The sequence below is a fragment of the Eumetopias jubatus genome, unplaced genomic scaffold (assembly GCF_037043125.1).
Source record: "Eumetopias jubatus isolate StellerSeaLion01/CBP00866 unplaced genomic scaffold, mEumJub1_p1.0 scaffold_14, whole genome shotgun sequence".
Taxonomy (NCBI): Eukaryota; Metazoa; Chordata; class Mammalia; order Carnivora; family Otariidae; genus Eumetopias; species Eumetopias jubatus.
In genome coordinates this window covers 23,325,652-23,349,685 of record NW_028274820.1, presented here as the reverse complement: position 1 = coordinate 23,349,685, position 24,034 = coordinate 23,325,652, and the positions used below count along the sequence as shown (strand labels likewise).

General features: G+C 36.7%; 1 protein-coding gene across 6 annotated transcripts in view; it reads left to right on the top strand.

Annotated features, from left to right (window-relative positions):
• The window catches only part of FAM185A (family with sequence similarity 185 member A), a 69,080-nt gene that overhangs the window by 31,982 nt on the left and 13,064 nt on the right, over positions 1 to 24,034 (top strand). For 2 of the 6 annotated variants that reach the window (XM_028117191.2, XM_028117184.2), the window contains 2 exons: positions 17,140 to 17,235; positions 21,790 to 21,924. The exons of 1 other annotated variant lie outside the window; for it this stretch is intronic. In XM_028117191.2, coding sequence (XP_027972992.1) covers positions 17,140 to 17,235; positions 21,790 to 21,924 — 231 coding nt within the window. The remainder of the gene's footprint in view (positions 1 to 17,139; positions 17,236 to 21,789; positions 21,925 to 24,034) is intronic. 3 more of the 6 variants (XM_028117207.2, XM_028117197.2, XM_088018478.1) reach the window with 2 other exon arrangements.

Here is a 24,034-nt window from a genome sequence, read left to right as displayed (position 1 = left end):
TTTGCCCATTTATTTTTCAATTGGATTATTTGTCTTTTTATTATTGAATTGGAGGAGTTGTTTATATATTCTGGGAACAACCCTTTGTCAGATATTCTTTTTCCATATTTCCTCTCAGTCTGTGGTTTGCCTGTTCATTTTCTTAATAGTGTATTTTGATGGGAAGATTTCTTTGATGAAGTCTGATTTACCGATTATTTTTATGGTTATTGATTTCTGTGTCCTGAGAAATCTTTGTTCTGCCTTCAATCATAAAGCTGTTCTCCTGTTTTCCTCTAGCACCTTTATAATGTTTGCTTTCACCTTTGATCTATCTCTAATTTTTTTAAAGATTTTATTTATTCATGAGAGACAGAGAGAGAGAGAGAGAGAAGCAGAGGGAGAAGCAGACTCCCCGCTGAGCAGGGAGCCCGATGCGGAACTCGATCCCAGGACCCTGGGATCATGACCTGAGCCGAAGGCAGACGCTTAACCATCTGAGCTACCCAGGCGCCCACTGTCTCTAATTTTTTGTGTTTAATATGAATTAGGAATCAAGATTCTTTTCCCCATATGCATGTTCTAGTTATTACATCACCATTTGTTGAAAAATCTTTCATTCTCCAATGTTTTATTTCAGCATCTTTGTCTAGAATCAAGTGACTGTATAAGTTAATAGATATTTTATTATTGTATTAATACTTTCTGTTTTATCTGGTTTTACATTTGGTAAGTGGTATTTTCGAGAAATTTGTCTATTTTATCAAATTGTCAAATTTGTTCACATAATGTTGTGCAAAGTATTCCCTTATACTCCTTTTTATGCCTATAGGTTGTATAGGGATTTCTTTTTTTTTTTTAAGATTTTATTTATTTATTTGACAGAGAGAGACACAGTGAGAGAGGGAACACAAGCAGAGGGAGTGGGAGAGGGAGAAGCAGGCTTCCCGTGGAGCAGGGAGCCGGATGAGGGGCTTGATCCCAGGACCCTGGGACCATGACCTGAGCCGAAGGCAGATGCTTAACGACTGAGCCACCCAGGCGCCCTGTATAGGGATATTTCTTTCCTTTTCATTCCTGATATTGATACTTGTATTCTCTTTTTCTTGATTAATAAAGCTAGGCTTTATAATTTTGTTAATCGTTTCAAAGAACCAACTTTTCACTTAGTATCTCTATTGTTCTAATGTATTGATTGATTTCTTCTCTTTACTATGTTCTTTTATTTGAGTTTCCTTGCTCTTCTTTTTCTAGCTTCTCCAGGTAAAACATTAGGTCATTGATTTTAGACTTTTTTTTTTATTCGGGGGATTTTCTTTGTTAATATTAGCATTTAAATTACAAGTCTGTTAAAAGCAGTGTATTCCCCACATTTTGAAATGTTGCAATTTTTTTTCTTCCATAATTTGGCTATTGTAAATAATGCTTCAGTAAACATAGGGGTGCATACCTTTTAATTAGTGTTTTTTAATTTTTTATTTTAATTCCAGCGTAGTTAACATGTAGTGTTATATTAGTTTCAGCTGTACAATATAGTGATTTAACAATTTCATACATCACCCAGTACTCATCATGACAAGTGCCCTCCTTAATTTCCATGACCTATTTCACCATACCTCCACCAACCTCCCCTCTGGTAACCATCAGTTTGTTCTCTATAATGAAGAGTCTATTTCTTGGTTTGTCTCTCTTTTTTTTTTCTTTACATACGTCCATGTATGGATCCAACATAGATCCATCCCTCTACCTATCTCCCCTCTGGTAACCATCAGTTTGTTCTGTATAGTTAAGAGTCTGTTTTTACATTTGTCTTTTTTCTTTGTTTCATTTTTTTTTTTTTGTCTAAATTCCACATATGAGTGAAATCATCTGGTATTTGTCTTTCTCTGACCAACTTATTTCACATAGCATAATACTCTCTAGCTCCAACCATGTTGTTGCAAATGGTAAGATTTCATTCTTTTTTATGGTTGGATAATATTCTGTTGTATACCATATCTTTATCTATCCGTCAATGGACATTTGGGTTGCTTCCATAATTTAGCTATTGTAAATAATGCTGCACTAAACACAGGGATGTGTAGTGTCTATATATCCCTTAGAATTAGTGTTTTCATATTCTTTGGGTAAACACCTCCTAGTGTGATTGATGGATCATATAGTAGCTCTATTTTTAATTTTTTGAGGAACCTCTCTACTGTCTTTCACAGTGCCTGCACCAGTTTGCGTTCCCACTGACAGTGCAAGAGAGTTCCTTTTTCTCTATATCCTCACCATTACTTGTTGTTTCTTGTGTTTTTGATTTTAGCCATTCTGACAGGTATGAGGTGATAATTTCATTGTGCTTTTGATTTACATTTCCCTGATAATGATGTTGAGCGTCTTTTCATGTATCTGTTGGCCATCTGGATGTCTTGTTTGAAGAAATGTCTGTTCATGTCTTCTGCCCATTTTTAAATTGGATTATTTGTTTTTTTGGTGTTGAATTGTAGAAGTTCTCTATATATTTTGGATACTAACTATTGGGTGAGTCATTTGCAAATATCTTCTCCCATTCAGTAGGTTGTCATTTAGTTTTATTGGTTGTTTCCTTTGCTGTGCAGAAGCTTTTTATTTTGATGTAGTCCCAATAGTTTAATTTTTTATTATTTCCCTTGCCTCAGGAGACATACCTAGAAAAATATTGCTACAGCTGTTGTGAGAGAAATTACTGCCTGTGCTCCCTTCTAGGATTTTCATGGTTTCAGGTCTTACATTTAGGTCTTTCATTCATTTGGAATTTGTTTTTGTGTTTGGTGTAAGAAAGTGGTCCGGTTTCATTCTTTTGCGTGTAGCTGTCCTGTTTTCTCAACACCATTTACTGAAGAGACTGTATTTTTCCCATCGGATATTCTTTCAAGCTTTGTTGAAGATTAATTGGCCATATAATTGTGGGTTTATATCTGGGCTTTCTATTCTGTTCCATTGATCTATGTGTCTGTTTTTGTGCCAGTACCATACTATTTGATTACTACAGATTTGTAATATGACTTAAAGTCTAGAATTCTGATACCTGAAGTTTGCTTTTCTTTTTAAAGACTGTTTGGCTTTACTAGGGGTCTATTGTGGTTCCATACATATTTTAGGATTGTTTGTTCTAGTTCTATTAAATGTTGCATTTTTTAAAATCATCCTTTAGAGGATTTTTAATTTTACTTTTCATTTCTTCTTTGATCCATAGAAGTGTCTTGTTGAATTTTCATATATTTAAGATTTTTATAGATCTCCTATTTTATTGATTTCTAAATAAATTCCATTCTGGTCAGAGAAAATACTTTCTGTGATTTCAGGGTTGTTGTTTTTACATTTGTTGCAGTTTATTTTACCACCCAGCATATGGTTTTATCTTGTAAATTTTCATATCACATGCCTTTGAAATGAGTGTATGATAAAATAAATTATTTTTGTTGTTTAGTTCTATCAGTTGCTGAGAGAGAAGTGTCAAATTTTTCAATGAATTCTGTCAGCTTTCATTAGCTTGTGAATCCCTGTTATTTATGATATTCATATTCATGATTGTTATGGTTTCCTGATGAATTAACCCTTTTGTCATTATAAAATGCCCTGCTTTATCTCAAGTAATACTCTCTGTCCTGAATTAACTTCATCTAATGATAAAAACACTCTTCCCTTATGCTTAATATTAGTAATAATAAAAGCACTCTTGCCTTCTTATGCTTAATGTTAGCATGGTTTATCTTTTTCTATTCATTTACTCTCAATCTATCTTTATGTTTAAAAAGCATCTTTTGTAAACAACATGGTTGGCATTTTTTTAAAGTTCATTTTGCAAAATCTTTGTCTTTTAATTGGAGGGTATAGTCCATTAACATTTAATATAATTATTGATATGGTTGGATATGGATATACCACTTTATTTTATTTTGTCTCTTCTATTTTTTGTTTTTTTCTTTTTTGCATTAATTCGATATATTTCAGAATTCATTTTAATTTTCCTTTTGACTTTTTAGCTATACCTTTTTGCATTACTTTTTAGCAGTTTCTAGTGATTTCAGTATAGAAACTTAACTTTTCACAGTCTATTTAGAATTAATATTATGCCACTTCATATTATGTCAAATAAATTCATTTACCTATTCCTGTCCTTTGTAGTATAGGTTGTCTTACACCAACATAAATTATAAATCCTTTAATATACTGATAGGATTTTTGCTTTATATTATCACATATAATATCATCTATTTTTTTTAAAGATTTTATTTATTTATTTGTCAGAGAGAGAGCACAAGCAGGGGGAGCAGCAGGCAGAGGAAGAAGCAGACTCCCCGTTGAGCAAGGAGCCCAATGCAGGACTTTTTTTTTTTTTTAAAGATTTTATTTATTTGACAGAGACAAAGTGAGAGAGGGAACACAAGCAGGGGGAGTGGTAAAGGGAGAAGCAGGCTTCCCTCTAAGCAGAGAGCCCAATGTGGGGGCTCAATCCCAGGACCCTGAGATCATGACCCAAGCCGAAGGCAGACGCTTAATGACTAAGCCACCTATCACATGTATCTTAAAGAATTTAAGAGGGAAAAGTAATTTTTTTCCTAGTATTATATTTCCTAGATATATTTACCATTTCCAGTATTCTTCATTTCTTCCTGAAGATAAGAGTTTACTACTGACATCATTTCCTTAGCATTTGTTATAGTCTAGATCTGCTAACAACAAATTCTTAGTTTTCTTTAATCTAAAAATGTCTTTATTTTTGCCTTCTTGGGTTCGCTTGTTGTTTGTTTTTCTTAGAGAGGGAGGGGCTGAAGGAGAAGGAGAGAGAGAATCTTAAGAGGCTCCATGGCTAGCATGGAGCTCAACGCAGAGCTTGATCTCACAACCCTGAGATCATGACCTGATTCGAAGTCAAGAGTCAGAGGCTTAACCAACTGAGCCACCCAAGTACCCTATTTTGTCTTCCTTTTGAAGGATATTATCACTGGGTACATAAATCTCAGTTGGCTGATTTTTTTTAAGTATAAATAAAATATAAATTCGGATAAAAGACAAGTAACAAACTAGAAAGTTATCTGATATATATCCATACACATATAGGGTGTGTGTGTATGCATTTATGACAAATGAGAATAAAAGGAACACTCAGTGACAACGTGGACAAACATGAACAAGCAGTTCACAAGAGAAATAGCCAGTACACATATATAATATTGTTCCTTTTTTTTTTTTTAAAGATTTTATTTATTTATTTGACAGCAGCAGAGGGAGAGGGAGAAGCAGACTCCCCCCTGAGCAGGGAGCCCAATGCGGGGCTCAATCCCAGGGTCCTGGGGTCATGACCTGCACCAAAGACAGACACTTGACCGACTGAGCCACCTAGGCACCCCTTGACATTTTATTAAACGAAAAAAACAACATAAAACATTGTACTATTATTTCATATGTGTACACTTAACAGTGAGTATTAAATCAGAAATGGGAAGGAGGGAAAAGAGGAGAGAGCAGAGCACAGTAAAAATTATCCAAAACTTAAATTGAATTCAAAGTTGTTTGGGTCCTGTTATAGGTTTCTTACTTTTAATATATCTGGACCTAAAAGTTACTGATTTGTGGAAATACATCCCATTTCTGCTGACATCCGGAGCTGGAGATATCATACAATTTTTCAAGAACCCACTTGTGCTCCTTTATAAGCAAACAAACACTGCTAATTTTTTGTTTAATAGGAACATACAGCTTAGGTTAAACAAACAAAAATGTGGTGACATAATCTAAGCAAGTCCACAAAGTCCTAGTTATATACTTGATAATGTGCTATTTCTCACTTTAATAAATCTGGTGGAAGCATCTCCATTACCCCTAGAAAATAGTGAGCAGTCAGGGTCAGTGAAAAGTTAGAACTGCCCTAAGACAACTTTTTTCATTTCTATAAGCAAGAATTTAATATCTATCTGTATACTACTAAGGCCTTAGGAAAAGAACTAATTTCAGTAAATTGGTAAATCTCTTTGTCTTAAACAGAATTAAATTTTACTTTTTTGGAGGGGGGAGAGTGGGGGAGAGCTTACTTCCTCAAAACAAGATGTTTTGCTCTAGGGGTCTGCAGACTTTGTCTGTAAAGGGCCAGATATTAAGTATTTTTGTCTCTGTGGGCCACACAGTCTGTCTCTACTATGCAGCTCTCTCATTTTAACACAAAGCAGTCATTGACAGTACACAAATGGATGTGTCTATGTTTCAATAAAACTTCATTAATAAAAATAGGAGGATGGCTGTGTTTGCCATCCCTGATATAGAACCTAAAAGCCATTGTTGTCATGAGTCTGGTGAAATTTTGGATATGATGCCTTAATCCCAAAGGTGATAAGCATAATGTTTATTTGAAGTTTCTTAATGCTTGGCTTGTGTTTTTCATAAAAGGTTTGCTAGAGAAAGTTGAAGGCTACTCTGCCATGATAACCTAATTAAAGTCTACTGAGTAACTTGGATTTTGAGGAATTGAGATTAGCAAAAGCAAATTAGTTACAAAGAAATAAAAAGTGATTTGTAGGAACCTGAGAGGAAATTTATTAGAATAGCAGAGGCTTCAAAATATTGGAATGGGTGTTCAGAAAAAGTTATATAATATTATCAAGTTTAGAATATTAGAATCACTTGAGATGATTTAGGTATTCTATCTGATTTCAGGAAAATAGACAAAGTATTTTTCCCATGATTCTTTTATTAAGAAGAATATTTATAATTCAGGTAAAAGGAGTTTAGATAATATAATTGATCAGGTTCTTAAGTAATCTCATCAGTCATTTGGATGTTGTATACACATTATAATCTACCTCCCCAAACCCTGTTCTTCCTAATTTCCATAACACTCTCTCTCAGAAACTGAAGTGCTATAAAAAATTTGATTGTGTATATCAAAACCATGATTTTCCTTGGACTCATATTTTAAAAAATAATGTCTTTTTTCTGGAATTACCAGATCATCCATTTAAAATGAGTCAACAAGGGCACCTGGGTGGCTCAGTCAGTTGGGCACCTGACTCTTGGTTTTGGCTCAGGTCATGATCTCGTGGGTCATGCAATAGAGGCCCCCGTTGGATCTGTCCTCAGTGTGGAGTCAGCTTGAAGATTCTCAACCTCTGCCTCTCACACTGCTCATGAGTGTGCTCTCTCTCCCTCTCAAATAAATAAATCTTTAAAAATAAAACAAAAAGACAACAGGAGAAAGCAAAACTTGGTAATAGATAACAGTAGGATTAGAGTACTAATAAGAGTTGCTTACCTAGCTTTACTTTCTCTGCCCTATGTTGCCTCTTCTGGAAGGCACTGCCAGGGCTATGTACTGGTAATTTTATCTTAAAAAAAAGAATATCTTCATGTTTGGAGCAGGAAGTGGGGTGGCTTGCCTTGTGTGTCCCTCGTAAGCCCAGCCTCCTAATGTTCCCTACCTAATACAGAATACCTAGGCAGGATACTTAGAAAACTTTACTTAAAATGACCCTACAGTTCTGCCTTCGCAAATCCTTTACATCCTGTTTGTGAAATCGGTTCCTTGTTCTTGTAATTGGTGTAGTTTTGGAAGTGTAGGAGTTAAGTTGCAGAAATGAAATATCTTTTGTTTTGCTTTTCCTTAGTATCCACATGTTGAAACTTGAGGTAAAATGGTAAAAATTCAGAACTTTCTGAACATGTTTGACTGATTTAAAAGAATTCTCCCTTTATCTGAAAGTTTAGAATTCTAACCTTTCAAGTAGTTGTTATTCTCTGCTGTTAGCTAAATGAATATTACAAATATCTCAGTTTTTCATTGTATGTAGTGATTAGCTAGTAATTAACATCAGTTTTTTCCCTATTGTATGTGTAATTTTCGAGGATAACTCAGTGGTCTCTATGAGACCAACCAGATCTTTGTCCAAAATTGTTTTTTTTTTAATTTTATTATGTTAATCACCATACATTACATCATTAGTTTTTGGTGTAGTATTCCATGATTCATTGTTTGCATATAACACCCAGTGCTCCATTCAGTACGTACCCTCTTTAATACCCATCACCAGGCTAATGCATCCCACCACCCCCCTCCCCTCTAGAACCCTCAGTTTGTTTCTCAGAGTCCATACTCTCTCATGGTTCATCTCCCTCTCCGATTTCCTCCCCTTCGTTTTTCCCTTCCTACTATCTTCTTTTTTTTTTTTTTAACATATAATGTATTATTTGTTTCAGAGGTAAAGGTCTGTGATTCAACAGTCTTACACAATTCACAGTGCTCACCATAGCACGTACGCTCCCCAGTGTGCATCACCCAGCCACCCCATCCCTCCCAGCCCCACCACTCCAGCAGCCCTCAGTTTCTTTCCTGAGATTAAGAATTCCTCATATCAGTGAGATCATATGATATACATCTTTCTCTGATTGACTTATTTTGCTCAGCATAATACCCTCCAGTTCCATCCACGCCGTTCCAAATGGCAAGATCTCATTCCTTTTGATGGCTGCATAATATTCCATCGTGTATATATACCACATCTTCTTTATCCATTCATCTGTCGATGGACATCTTGACTCTTTCCACAGTTTGGCTATTGTGGACATTGCTGCTATAAACATCGGGGTGCACATACCCCTTCGGATCCCTACATTTGTGTCTTTGGGGTAAATACCCAGTAGTGCAATTGCTGGGTCATACGGTAGCTCTATTTTCAACTTTTTGAGGAACCTCCATGCTGTTTTCCAGAGTGGCTGCACCAGCTTGCGTTCCCACCAAGAGTGTAGAAGGGTTCCCCTTTCTCCACATCCCCGCCAAAATCTGTTTTTTTCCTGACTTGGTAATTTTAGCCATTCTGACTGGTGTGAGGTGGTATCTCATTGAGGTTTTAATTTGGATTTCCCTGATGCCGAGCGATGTTAAGCACTTTTTCATGTGTCTGTTGGCCTTCTGGATGTCTTCTTTGGAAAAATGTCTGTCCATGTCTTCTGCCCATTTCGTGATTGGATTATTTGTTCATTGGGTGTTGAGTTTGATAAGTTCCTTATAGATTTTGGATACTAGCCCTTTATCTGATATGTCATTTGCAAATATCTTCTCCCATTCTGTAGGTTGTCTTTTGGTTTTGTCGACTGTATCTTTTGCTATGCAAAAGCTTTTTATCTTAATGAGGTCCCAATAGTTCATTTTTGCCCTTGCTTACCTTGCCTTTGGCAATGTTTCTAGGAAGTTGCTGCGGCTGAGGTCAAAGAGGTTGCTGCCTGTGTTCTCCTTTAGGATTTTGATGGACTCCTGTCTCACAATTAGGTCTTTCATCCATTTTGAGTCTATTTTTGTGTGTGGTGTAAGGAAATGGTCCAGTTTCATTCTTCTGCATGTGGCTGTCCAATTTTCCCAACACCATTTGTTGAAGAGACTGTCTTTTTTCCATTGGACATTCTTTCCTGCTTTGTCGAAGATTACTTGACCATAGAGTTGAGGGTCCATTTCTGGGCTCTCTATTCTGTTCCCTTGATCTATGTGTCTGTTTTTGTGCCAGTACCATACTGTCTTGATGATGACAGCTTTGTAATAGAGCTGGAAGTCCGGAATTGTGATGCCACCAGCTTTGCTTTTCTTTTTCAACATTCCTCTGGCTATTCGGGGTCTTTTCTGGTTCCATACAAATTTTAGGATTATTTGTTCCATTTCTTTGAAAAAAGTGGATGGTATTTTGATAGGGATTGCATTGAATGTGTAGATTGCTCTAGGTAGCATTGACATCTTCACAGTATTTGTTCATCCAATCCATGAGCATGGAATGTTTTTCCATTTCTTTGTGTCTTCCTCAATTTCTTTCATGAGTATTTTATAGTTCACTGAGTACAGATTCTTTGCCTCTTTGGTTAGATTTATTCCTAGGTATCTTATGGTTTTGGGTGCAGTTGTAAATGGGATCGACTCCTTAATTTCTCGTTCTTCTGTCTTGTTGTTGGTGTATAGGAATGCCACTGATTTCTGTGCATTGATTTTATATCCTGCCACTTTACTGAATTCCTATATGAGTTCTAGCAGTTTTGGGGTGGAGTCTTTTGGGTTTTCCATGTAAAGTATCATATCATCTGCAAAGAGTGAAAGTTTGACTTCTTTATGATTTGGATGCCTTTTTCTTTCTTTCTTTCTTTCTTTCTTTCTTTCTTTCTTTCTTTCCTTCCTTCCTTCCTTCCTTCCTTCCTTCCTTCCTTCCTTCCTTCCTTCTTTCTTTCTTTCTTTCTTCCTTTCCTCCTTTCCTCCTTTCCTCCTTTCCTCCTTTCCTCCTTTCCTCCTTTCCTCCTTTCCTCCTTTCCTCCTTTCCTCCTTTCCTCCTTTAAGATTTTATTTATTTATTTGACAGAGAGGGACACAATGAGAGAAGGAACACGAGCAGGAGGAGTGGGAGAGGGAGAAGCAGGCCTCCTGTGGAGCAGGGAGTCTGATGCAGGGCTTGATCCCAGGACCCTGGGATCATGACCTGAGTCAGAGGCAGATGCTTAACGACTGAGTCACCCAGGAACCCCTGCCTTTTATTTCTTTTTGTTGTCTGATTGCTGTGGCTAGGACATCTAGTACTATGCTGAATAGCAGTGGTGATAGTGGACATCCCTGCCGTGTTCCTGACCTTAGGGGGAAAGCTCTCAGTTTTTCCCCATTGAGAATGGTATTCACTGTGGGTTTTTTATAGATGGCTTTTATGATATTGAGGTATGTACCCTTTATCCCTATACTCTGAAGAGTTTTAATCAAGAAAGGATGCTGTACTTTGTCAAATGCTTTTTCTGCATCTATTGAGAGGATCATATGGTTCTTGTTCTTTCTTTTATTAATGTATGGTATCACATTGATTGATTTGCACATGTTGAACCAACCTTGCAGCCCAGGGATAAATCCCACTTGGTCGTGGTGAATAATCCTTTTAATGTACTGTTGGATCCTATTGGCTAGTATTTTGGTGAGAATTTTTGCATCCATGTTCGTCAAGGATATTGGTCTGTAATTCTCCTTTTTGATGGGGTCTTTGTCTGGTTTGTGGATCAAGGTAATTGTGGCCTCATAAAATGAGTTTGGAAGTTTTCCTTCCATTTCTATTTTTTGGAACAGTTTCAGGAGAATAGGTATTAATTCTTTAAATGTTTGGTAGAATTCCCCAGGGAAGCCATCTGGCCCTGGGCTCATGTGTGTTGGGAGATTTTTGATGACTGCTTCAATTTCCTTAGTGGTTATAGGTCTGTTCAGGTTTTCTATTTCTTCCTTGTTCAGTTTTGGTAGTTGATACATCTCTAGGAATGCATCCATTTCTTCCAGATTGTCTAATTTGCTGGCATAGGGTTGCTCATAATATGTTCTTATAATTGTTTGTATTTCTTTGGTGTTGGTTGTGATCTCTCCTTTTTCATTCATGATTTTATTTATTTGGGTCATTTCTCTTTTCTTTTTGATAAGTCTGGCCAGAGGTTTATCAGTCTTATTAATTCCTTCAAAGAACCAGCTCCAGTTTCATAGATCTGTTCTACTGTTCTTTCGGTTTCTATTTCATTGATTTCTGCTCTGATCTTTATTTCTCTTCTCCTGCTGAGTTTAGGCTTTATTTACTGTTCTTTCTTCAGCTCCTTTAGGTATAGGGTTAGGTTGTGTATTTGAGACCTTTCTTATTTCTTGAGAAAGGCTTGTTTTGCTATATACTTTCCTCTCAGGACTGCCTTTGCTGTATCCCAAAGATTTTGAACAGTTGTGTTTTCATTTTCATTGGTTTCCATGAAATTTTTAAATTCTTCTTTAATTTCCTGGTTGACCCCATTCATTCTTTAATAGGATGCTCTGTAGCCTCCATGTATTTGAGTTCTTTCTGACTTTCCTCTGGTGATTGAGTTCTAGTTTTAAAACATTGTGCTCCGAAAATATGCAGGGAATGATCACATTCTTTTGGTTCTGGTTGAGACCTGATTTGTGACCTAGGATGTGATCAGTTCTGGAGAATGTTCCATGGGCACTAGAGAAGAATGTGTATTCCGTTGCTTTGGGATGGAATGTTCTGAATGTCTGTGAAGTCCATTTGTTCCAGTGTGTCATTTAAAGTCTTTTTTTCCTTGTTGATCTTTTGCTTAGATGATCTGTCCATTTCAGTGAGGGGGGTGTTAAAGTCCCCTACTATTATTGTATTGTTGTCGATGTGTTTCTTTGCTTTTGTTATTAATTAGCTTATATAATTGGCTGCTCCCATGTTAGGGGCATAGATATTTACAGTTGTTAGATCTTCTTGTTGGATAGACCCTTTAAGTAGGATATAGTGTCCTTCCTCATCTCTTATTATAGTCCTTGGTTTAAAATCTAATTTGTCTGATATAAGGATTGCCACCCCAGCTTTCTTTTGGTGTCCATTAGCATGGTAAATTGTTTGCCACCCCCTCACTTTCAATCTGGTGGTGTCTTTGCGTCTAAAATGAGTCTCTTGCAGAGAGCATACCAATGGGTCTTGTTTTTTTATCCAATTTGATACCCTGTGTCTTTTGATTGGGGCATTTAGCCCAATTACATTCAGCATAACTATTAAAAGGTATGAATTTAGTGCCATTGTATTGCCTGTAAGATGACTGTTACTGTATATTGTCTCTGTTCCTTTCTGGTCTGTGTTACTTTTAGGCTCTCTCTTTGCTTCGAGGACCCCTTTCAATATTTCCTGTTGGGCTGGTTTCGTGTTTGCAAATTACTTTAGTTTTTGTTTGTCTTGGAAGCTCTTTATCTCTCCATTTTCAATGAGAGTCTAGCTGGATATAGTATTCTTGGCTGCATATTTTTCTCATTTAGTGCTCTCAATATATCATGCCAGTTCTTTCTGGCCTGCCAGGTCTCTGTGGATAGGTCTGTTGCCAATCTAATGTTTCTACCTTTATAGGTTACATATCTCTTCTCCCAAGCTGCTTTCAGGATTTTCTCTTTGTCTCTGAGACTCGTAAGTTTTACTATTAGATATCTGCGAGTTGACCTATTTTTATTGATTTTTGAGGGGGGGGTTCTCTGTGCCTCCTGGATTTTGATGCCTGTTTCCTTCCCCAAATTAGGGAAGTTCTCTGCTATAATTTGCTCCAATACACCTTCTGCCCCTCTCTCTCTTTGTTCTTCTTCTGGGTTCCCAATTATTCTAATATTGTTTTGTCTTATGTATCATTTATCCCTTGAATTCTGCACTCATGATCCAGTAGTTTATCTCATTTTCTCAGCTTCTTTATTCTCTGTCATTTGGTCTTCTATATCACTAATTCTCTCTTCTGCCTCATTTTCCTAGCAGTTAGAACCTCCATTTTTGATTACATCTCATTAATAGCCTTTTTGATTTCGCCTTGGTTAGATTTTAGTTCTTTTATTTCTCCAGAAAGGGTTTCTCTAGTATCGTCCATGTTTTTTTAAGCCCAGCTAGTATCTGTATAATCGTCATTCTGAACTCTAGTTCTGACATCTTACTAATGTCCGTATTGTTTAAGTCCATGGCAGTCAGTACTGCCTTTTGTTCTTTTTTTTTGAGGTGATTTTTTCTGTCTTCTCATTTTGTCCAGAGGAGAATAAATGGAAGAGAGAACAAAATGCTAACAGGGTAACAAGGACCCCAGAAAAGTATACACTAAACAAATTAGAAGAGACCTGTAACCAGGGGAAAAGAAGGGGAAAGATAGAAAGAAAAAAAAAATCAAGAAAAAGAAAGAGATTAAAAAAAAAAGAATATGATAAAATATGATCAGGCTGGTAAATAGATCAGTGCCACACACTAGATTTTGGGCGTATTTTGGTCTGTTAGAAGAAACTGCCTACCAAAATTTTAAAGAAAGAAAAGCTTCTATATATACAAAAATGAGGGTAAATACAATGAAGGGATGGAATATGACTATAAAGATGAAAATTATAAAAGATTTTTTAAAAGGAATTGATAAATTGGTTGAAAAAAGAAAAGAGAAATTAAAAGGAGAAAATGTGATCAGGCAGAAGACTAGAACAAAGCCATACACTAGAGATTTAGGGTATGTTTTGGTTTGTTAGAAGAAACTATCTCAAAATTTTAAAGAGAGAACAACTTATATATATACCAACAATAACGTTAATTACTATAAAGGGATAGAATATTTTAAAAATGAAAAATAAAGATTTTTTAAAAAGGGATTGATAAGATGGTTAAAAAAGGGAAAAAGAAAAAGGAAAAAAAGAATATTAAAAAAATTAACTTTGAAAGCCTAACGAATCACGGGGGAAAAAGCCATGAATTCTATGTGCTGTATTCCGCTAGTGCTGGAGTTCTGCCGTTCTCATTGATCGGTAAACTTGGTCTTGGCTGCCTGTTCTTGCTGATCTGTCTGTCGCAGTGGTTCTCAGATGTCTTTGCCGGAGGCGGAATTGCCCTGCCCTTGCCGATCTGGGCTAAGTAATCTGCTCGGGTTTGCTCTCAGGAGCTTTTGTTCCCTGCAAGCTTTCTGTACAGCTTTGGAGGATGAGAGTGAAAATGGCGGCCTCCTAGTCTCCACCCCGGAGGAGCCGAGTACTTGGGGCCCCACTCCTCCGTGAGCCCCCAGAGAAAAGCAATCACTCCTGTCTCCCTGGTCTCCGGCTGCATTCCATGCTCATCTGGCCTGTGACCCAGCGTTTCTATCTCTGACACATGACCCTGGGTGGATTCTCCAAACCCCACAGATTCCTGCGGTGTGCTTCCGCACCACTCCTCCCAGGGGAGGAAGGGGAGTCTCCCCGGATCAGCCACTTGTTGGGTCCCTGCTGGAAGAGCAGTGGCCTGACTGTGCTGCGGATCATGGTTTATGGCAACCCCGAGAGCCCACACCTTGGCTCCATCTCTGCAGCCGGCTTCCCTGCTCCGATACCTGGGAGCTCTGCCGCACTCAGGCACCCCCGGTCTTTCTGTGACCCCGAGGGTCCTGAGACCACACTGTCCCAGCTAATGTTCCACCCCCTGCTTAGCCACCGGAGGACATCCCTCAGCGGAGCCAACTCCTAAAAGTTCTGATTTTGTTCTCTGCTGCTCTATCTCTTGCTGGTAGCGGCTAACAGAGGCCCCCTCCCCTTGCCCTCTGTCTTCCCGAATATCGCCTTGGATTCACTTCTCCGCATGTCCTACCTTCCAGAAAGTGGTTGCTTTTCTGTTCAGAGAGTTGCTGCTATTCTTTTCTTTGATCTCCTGTTGAGTTCGTAGGTGTTCAGAATGGTTTGATCCCTATCCAGCTGAATTCCTGGGACCAGACGAAATTTAGGTCTCTTCCTCCTCTGCCATCTTGCTCCTCCCTGTCCAAAACTGTGATGATAGAAAGCTCTCTGTGAGTCCACTTATTCCAAACACTAGCTGGACTGATAATTTCTGTTCACTTCTTAATCGCCCTCTAATGCATATTTCCCTTAAGGCTTTTTCTGAGACCTATAGAATTTCTCCGTTATGTGAATTTCCAAAAAATGAAATTTTGTAGAGGAAGTCTTAATTTGACTCTTGATAATTAATTTTTAGTTCCAATCATTTGCTACATAGCTTTTCAAATATCACTTTTGCTTTCTCTTTTGAAAACATATCTTGAGTTTTATTTTATTTTATTTTTTTGACAGTCTCCAAGGAATGGGCCATTATCAGAGCTCAAGACTGATAACATGAGGATGTAGTTACTCAGTATCTTGTGATAAAATTATTTAGCTGTTATTTCCCATTGGCTTGGGGGAAGAAGTGAAAAGTAGTGTTTATTAGCCTCATGAAAATCTTGTGTTTTTTTTCCCCCTAGAGAAAGCAAGAAACCAAACTAATGTTTCAAATATTTGACTTTGTTCAACCTGGGATAATACACACATTGTGTATTTCCACATTTTTTTAAATCATAATGTATTTTTACTTGGCTTCTTTTAGGATGCATTCAGAGGTTATTTAAGAGGAGTTTCTGTTGATAATTGAGGAGAGAGAGATTCATCTTTGCCCAACTATTCTGTGTCATTTATCACTAATGGCTTAATTTCCCAGCATCAGTGTTTACTTTTGAACTTAAATAAAGTGGGTCCAATAAAGGCCATTTTCAGTTTAGATTACAGATAATTATTATGAATTACCTTGGGGCCAGATTTTAACCAGTTTATTCAAGTTGCCTTGTTTAGGGTCGTAAAAATTTGAAGAAAAATGTCTAGTATACAAATGTTTTTTCTTCACATTTTATTAAAAGTTTAATATAATTTTTGGCATTATTTTCACCACACTCCCTAATTTGTTTCACTTTGAAGTAGTAAAGTTCCTGATAAAATATGCTTTTTAAGAGACTTTTCTAAAAAAAATATGCTTTGGCCCTCCCAGGGCAGTCAGACAGAATATTAAATTAAAGATTCAGTTGCCATGGTTGAGGAGGAAGAAGCTATTTAGTGCTGACTCTTCAACATCATTCTCTTACTTCTTTATCTCTAATTTGGTCAGTTTTCCCTTGAACTTGAAATGTTGGCTTTTTGAAAACTGGGGTCAGTGATGACAGAGATTTGAGTTTCAAATCAGCACCACTTTAATTAACTATGATTTTCTTCTCCTGACTGAAAGATACCTGTTCAATTCCAGAAATTTGAAAAGAAATACTTAGATATAAACAAGCTTCACCCTCTCTTTAAGTGACTCCCTTTTTCTCCATTTCTGTTTGAGAAATGCAACAAAATCTTATCTGGAGTAAGCTTTCACTATTAGCAGTAATTTTTTAGCACTACCAAATATGCTAAAAGGAGAAAATATAAGAAGTTTTGATTTTTGTTAACTTTGCTACTACTTCTGTGTGTCTGTACATGAGATAAAATTCTTTAGTAAATATTGAAATTTGATAATAAACTAAATATATCAATGGTGCTTAATAGTCTTGGCTGTCAAAGGTCCACTGCTTGTGTACTGTCCTTCCTATATATTAGGTTGCAGAGTAAGCATGTTTATCAATAAGTTATGCAGGTTACTATAGACATAGGAATATTTCATTATCTAGGTATAGATTTGTAGATTTCTGATTCTGTTTTCATTTTAAAGTGAAAGATGGCATAACTATGGGGAAAATACAAAACCTTGCAAGACTCTTAGTGCCTTATCCTATTGCTGAAGTAGAGTCTTTTATTTCAAATTTATCATTTCAGTTACTACAATAAGAATGATTATATTTATGGTTTTTCTTTTTTCCTAGATTCATCCTCTGGATGTCTAAAGGCCTCAACTCATCAGGGTGCAATAGATGTTTATGTCAGCCAACTAGGGAAAGTGGAGTTGAAATCCCATGAAGGTTAGCCACGTGGAATGTTTTATTTTGATATACAGTGTACGGAAGGTTTATGTAACATCCAGGAAAGAGATGGTCAGATTATTTTATCTGTACTGACATCATGAGTTCAAGAGAATTTCTTTTGATAGAATTTGATTTAAAGACTGATGGAGGGAGGCACCTGGGTGGCTCAGTCGGTTAAGTAACTGCCTTTAGCTTAGGTCATGATCTCGGGGACAGAGCCCTGCACTGGGCTCCCTGCTCAGTGGGGAATCTGTTTCTCCCTCTCCCTGTACCCCCCCCACCTCATGTTCTCTCTCTCTCTCAAATGAATAAATAAAATCTTTTAAAAAACAAAATAAAGTAAAAAATAAAATAAAATAGACTGACCAGAGGGGCACCTGGCTGGCTTAGTTGGTGGAGAATGCAACTCTTGATCTTGGGGTTGTGAGTTTGAGCCCCACACTAGGTGTAGAGATTGCTTAAAAATAAATTCTTTAAAAAGAGAAAAAAGAATAATAAAGACTGACTGGAATACTGGCCCTCTAGACCAATGATTTTTGAAACTTTTGGAACAGATGGCCATAAAGACTCTTGTTCCCTTTGTAGTGCAAACAAAAATGTTAAAATATATTGACTGTTACTGTGGAATTATTTAGTGTTAGTGTTTGGGCTTGCCGTTTGGTTTTATGTCTGAATTAGAATATTCTTTGGAGGGAAAATGCTGCCGTACATTCTTTTGGAAGCTTTTCTACCATCCTGTAGTACAACCTTCTCAAGCCATCACTCTATAGTAATTCTTTGCAATTTGTGATCCTGAAATAAAGGTATCATCAGGAAGGTCCTCTAAAGTGATTGTTGACTTAATCTCTTGAAGTATTAAGTCTTATTATGACATGTCTCTTCATATAATCTTATTTCTGTTACAAATAACTTATTCTAAGAATTCAAGTATTTCATTAAAACTAATACACTTTTTAGTCATATGAAGACTGAATACGTGTCTGTGTGTACATGGTGGCAAGTGGCTTGGATACTTGGAGTAGCTTGGCCATAGGGGCTGAAGTGACCTGGGTGCAGAAAGTTAAGAATATGTAGCTCTGTTTAAAAATTTTTTTGAATAAAATCTAGAAGATCTTGCATATTGGCCAGAACAGGGCTATATATGTATAACAAGGAAAATACTTCCTTACAGAAACCAGTTATTCCTGCTGTTAGCAATTTCTTGGTCATGTTGGTTTAATAGTTTTTGTTCAACAAGGCTCTCTTGTCAGAGTGTCAAAATAAAACTACAAACACAGAGACCTAAAACAGAAGTTTTTTTTGCTGACACAGGTGTGATTTGATTTCTCAAGATTACATTTTTTTCTTTTAAAATAGGATAATATTGTGTTCTCACTGAATTCCTGAGAGCTTCAGTAATGCCATTCAGGATATTTTATAAGTGCCATAAAAATCATATAATGCATTCTCTTATTATGAAGGCCGTAAGAGAAAAAATGTAAACCATTACTAATTTACTATAACTACTAACAGAGTACAAAGTTTTCAATAAGTAGCTCTTATATGAAAGTTATTTCCTGTTTTGTATGGATGGACAAAAAAGTAAAATAAAACAAAAAACATTGTTAATTTTCATCCACATAAAATATTTTTGAGCATTATTTGGGATGTTCCAGTAAGCTATTGAAAATAGCATATGATGTTGCAAGATTTAAGTTTATAATTTTGTGGGTTTTCCTATTGGGACTGGCATGAAGCTTAAAAATAACTAGAAACAAAAATTTCTGTCTTACTTTAGGTCTTTTAATTCTAACTACACTTAGGAACAGTAACTTTTTAAAAAGAGGAATGGAGGGGCGCCTGGGTGGCTCAGTCGTTGGGCATCTGCCTTCGGCTCAGGTCATGATCCCGGGGTCCTGGGATCGAGCCCCACATCAGGCTCCGTGCTCTGCCAGAAGCCTGCTTCTCCTTCTCCTACTCCCCCTGCTTGCGTTCCCTTTCTCACTGTGTCTCTCTCTCTGTCAAATAAATAAATGAAAAAAGAACAAGAATGACCCATTTAAAAAACAAAAAAGAATAATGGAAAATTATTCAGGATTCTGTTGCTTAATGGTTAGTATAGACATCTAGAATGCTTTCTAGCTCTGCCCCTGTCTTGCTGTAGGGTTTGGGAGCCAACCACTTGAGTCTCTTAAATGTTCTCCATTTCGCCATGTGAAAAAGAATGTTGCATGCTTGTTTTCTCTCTTCCTATGAGTTAACCTTATTAATTCTTTCAAAAAGGCTATATTTAGGCTTAAGAGTCAGACCTGCATCTGAATACTGACTCTTCCATTTAAAATTTGTCCTTGATGAAACCATTGATCTTAATATAGTATGTCTTCAGTAAATGGTATAGTTAGTATCAGTTCACATTATAATGTAAAAAAATGGTATTGATGTCAGTAACCATGAAAACAGTTTATGAAGTAAAAGAGGTTAAAGATGTAGCAAGAGCTCTTCTTTCTAAAAAAGATAGTTAAGGATGGGACCTTTGGGCAAGTTTTCAAGTCATGAGAATTCTTCTTTCACAGACAGTAATGGAGTTTCGGTAGTGACAACTTGTTTTTTAAGGATATGGAGAGAGATTAGGATAGAAGTAGTTGCATTGCTTAACATTTTTAAAGCTCTCACAGATTTAACATCCCTTTTTCATTTAAGAACAGAAAAAAAAGTATTCATAAAATTACCACATTTGATGTATTTGGAGATAAAAAGTCCTACAGAAAAGTTTTAAAAAAATCTATTTTTTTCTGCTTTTTAAAGTATGTTTGGTAGAGGGGCACCTGGGTGGCTCAGTCGTCAAGCATCTGCCTTCAGCTCAGGTCACGGTCCCAGGGTCCTGGGATGGAGCCCCGCATCGGGCTCCCTGCTCGGCGGGAAGCCTGCTTCTCCCTCTTCCACTCCCCCTGCTTGTGTTCCGTCTCTTGCTGTCTCTGTCAAATAAATCAATCTTTAAAAAAAGAAAAAATAAATAAAGTGTGTTTGGTAGAAAAACATGCATCTTCTATTCATTCTGAAATTTTCCAGGTCCGCCCCCCCGAAATCCCTCATATCTGTTGTTATGAGGAATCTCCTGTCAGTAGTTTACATTTAAAACCTGAAAAGCAATTTGTTTTATAAATAAAATAACCCAGTTGTAGTGATATGCTTTGTTCCCCCCCACCCTTTTTGAGGGGTAATTATGAGAGTTTTATCAGTTTTACCCCAGACTTTCTAGCTCCAGGTAGGAAGTGGAGAAGATAAGAAATTAGGGGAACTTGGGCTGATGTTAACCAAACTAAAAGACAAACAAGAACTCATAAATAAGTGCATTTTAAAAGGAATCTTTACAACATTCACAATGAAAGTCCTCCTGACCACCTTTGTCCACAGAGGAAATCGGCTTAACGTTCTATGGCTGGGGCCTCTTACTTTATTTGATATATGAGAAACAGAGAAATTTAAACTTCTGAAACAGGAGTGTGTTGGTGAGTTTGCACTGCAACCTACATAGTTGTTTTGGAAAATTATTTGTTAGCTAACAGAGTACTTTTTCTTATTTCCTCCTCTAGAAGCTTAAATTACTATAAGATTGTAGTGGAAATAAACTTGAGTGTCTTGTCTCAGGTACCCAAAAGACTGAGTGTCTTGTCTCAGGTACCCATTGAAATTATTTACTTGAAATTCAAATGTTCCCTTTTTTTTTTATTATTGTTATTTCTCACAACCACCCCTCCCTCCCCAGCACACATGCACAAGGTACAACTAAAAGCCCAAGAGCTTAGGATTCTAGTCGTGTCATAGTGATCAGTGAAATCACAAGTCCTATAATATGATGAGGGAGCAGTGTGTGAAATACCACCGTGGTTAAGAGCATGGGCTCTGTTGTCATTGAAGTGAAGCTAGATTCCAACACTAGTGCTAGTGGGAACTTGAGCAAGTTCTCATTTTAAAATTGGGATTATAATAATACCTCATAAAGTCGATATGTAAATTAAAAGAGATAATCTAAGCTGTTTTACTCTCAGTAAATGCTCAATTAATGATAATATTATCTACAAGCTACATGTGTAGTAAACTACTCACTTTTCTGATATTGGATAAGCTGACTAGGGCTATTGGTAAAAGTAGTTCATAATATTCTAATGACTCATGCCTTGACAGAAGTTACTGTGAATGCCTTGGAAGTAAGGAGAAGACACTGCCATTTAGAAATATTTTTTAAAGATTTTTTATTTATTCATTTGAGAGAGAGAGAAAGCGAGTACAGTCAGGGGGGTAGGGTTGGAGGGAGAGGGAGAAGCAGACTCCTGGCTGAGCAGGGAACCTGATGTGGGGCTTAATCCCAGGACCCCGGGATTATGACCTGAGCCGAAGGCAGATGCTTAACCGACTGAGCCACCCAGGTGCCCTGCACTGCTGGGTAAATAAAGTGTGCTAAGGAGTAAAGACAGTGTTCTAGGAGCAATCCTACCCTTTCAATCATCTTTCAAATAGCCCCTGGTATTTTTGATTTCCTTGCATTAATAAACTTTTTAAAATTTATTATAGGCTCTATTCTTGTCAAGGTTGCATCTTCTCTTCAGGCTCATTTACAGCTATCAGGGAAAGAGGTTGATGTGAACTCAGAAGTCCATGTTCAAGAAATGACTGAAGTTCACAAAGATGATGGTGTAATAATTACTGGTAAGGGTGCTGCATTTTGCTATGTAACATAAATAGTCATCATCCATATGTAAGTAGAAATACGGTATACTTAACTGCAGTTTTACTCTTTTATTCCTTTCCATTGTCACATTTTGGTGTTTGACACTCTTTTCTTCTAACTGCTTAGCACAATGCAGACATTTAGTTTGAAACACTCACCAAGATGGCATTGGATAAAAAAACAATTTAAAATTTTTTCTATCTCTAGGAGATGTTTGCACACCCATGTTCACAACAGCATTCCTCACAGTAGCCAAAAGGTAAAAGCAACCCAGATGTCTATTGGTGGATGACTGGATAAGTGAAATGTGGTATAGACATACAGTGGAATATTATTTAGCCTTAAAAAGGAAGGAAATCTCATCACATGATGCAACATGGATAAACCTTGAGGACATCATGCTAAGTAAAATAAGCCAGTCACAAAAAGACAAATACTGTATGATTCCTCTTATATGTGATATCTAAAGTAGTCAGATTCATAGAAACAAAGTAGGGGAAGGGGAAAATGGGGAGTTGGTCAATGAGTATAGCGTTTCAGTTTTGCAAGATGAAAAAGTTCTGGAGATCTGTTGTACAACGATGTGAGTATACTTAACACTATTGAACTGTAAACTTAAAAATGATTGAGATGGTAAGTTTTATGCATTTTTACCATAATTAAAAATTTTTTAAGACCATGATTTTTTTTTTTCTGATACACCTGCTTTCTAACTCTTGGCCTTCAAAATCATCTAAATATATATAGTACAAGACTCAAAGTTAACTTTGTATGATTGGAATAAACACAAATGTGGTTTGGTGTTATGCACGTTGTAAACTTGCTCTTTTAAAACAACAAATTCTCAGTCCCAGAAATGTGAATGACTTGCACATTTTTTCTGATTACCTCTGGCTGCACTGATGGTTGATACTATTTTTTAAAATATTTATTGTATACATATAGTAAATACATGTACACAGTACAAAAAAAGGGGGAATTAATGCTGGTGAAGTTTTCCTTCAGTTCTTAGCAGGATGGCATTGATAAAGACATTGAAAAAGTGCGTGGTGGTGGTGGTAGCAGTGGAGTGTTTTCAGGAGATCAGTTTCAGTTTTAAATACAGGCATACCTCAGAGATCTTGTGTGTTCAGTTCCACACGACTGAATATTTTCAGTTTCCCAGTGCATATAAAAGCTATGTTTATACTATACTGTAATCTGTTAAAGTGTACATTAGCACTGTGTCTAAAAAACAGTGCAGATACCTTAATTAAAAATGCTTTATTGCTAAAAAAAAAATGCTAACCATCATCTGAGCTTTCAGTGAGTCATAATCTTTTTGCCTTGATGTTGGTGGCTGGTGACTGATAAGGGTAGTGGCTGCTGAAGGTTGAAGGTTGGGGTGGCTGCGGCAATTTCTTAAAACAGTAGTGAAGTTTGCAGCATTGGTTCTTTTACAAATAATTTCTCTGTAACACATGATGCTGTTTGATAGCATTTTACACATAGTAGAACTTTCAGAATTAGAATTATTCCTCTCAAACTCTGCTGCTGCTTTATCAAGTAAGTTTATGTAATATTCTAAATTCTTTGTTATCATTCCAATAGTCTTCACAGCATCTTCACCAGGAATGGATTCCATCTCGAGAAACGACTTGATTTACTTATCCATAAAAAGCAACTCTTCATCCATTAAAATTTTATCTTGAGATTGCAGCAATTCAGTCACAGCTTCAGACTCTACTTCTGCTTCTAGTTCTTTTCCTCTTTACACCACATTTGCATTTACTGCCTCCACTGAAGTCTTGAGCCCCTCAAAGTCATCTATGAATCAACTTCTTCCTGCTAATGTTGATATTTTAATTCTTTCCATGAATCATGAATGTTCTTAATGGCAGCTAGGATGATTAATCCTTTTCAGAAGGTTTTTAATTTACTTTGCCCAGATCCATCAGAGAAATCACTTTCTTTGGCACCTATAGCTTTATGAAATGTATTTCTTAAACAATAAGACTAGAAAGTTGAAATGACTCCTTGATCCATATGCTGCAGAATGGATGTTGTATTAGCAGGCATGAGAACATTCATCTCATTGTACATTTCCAT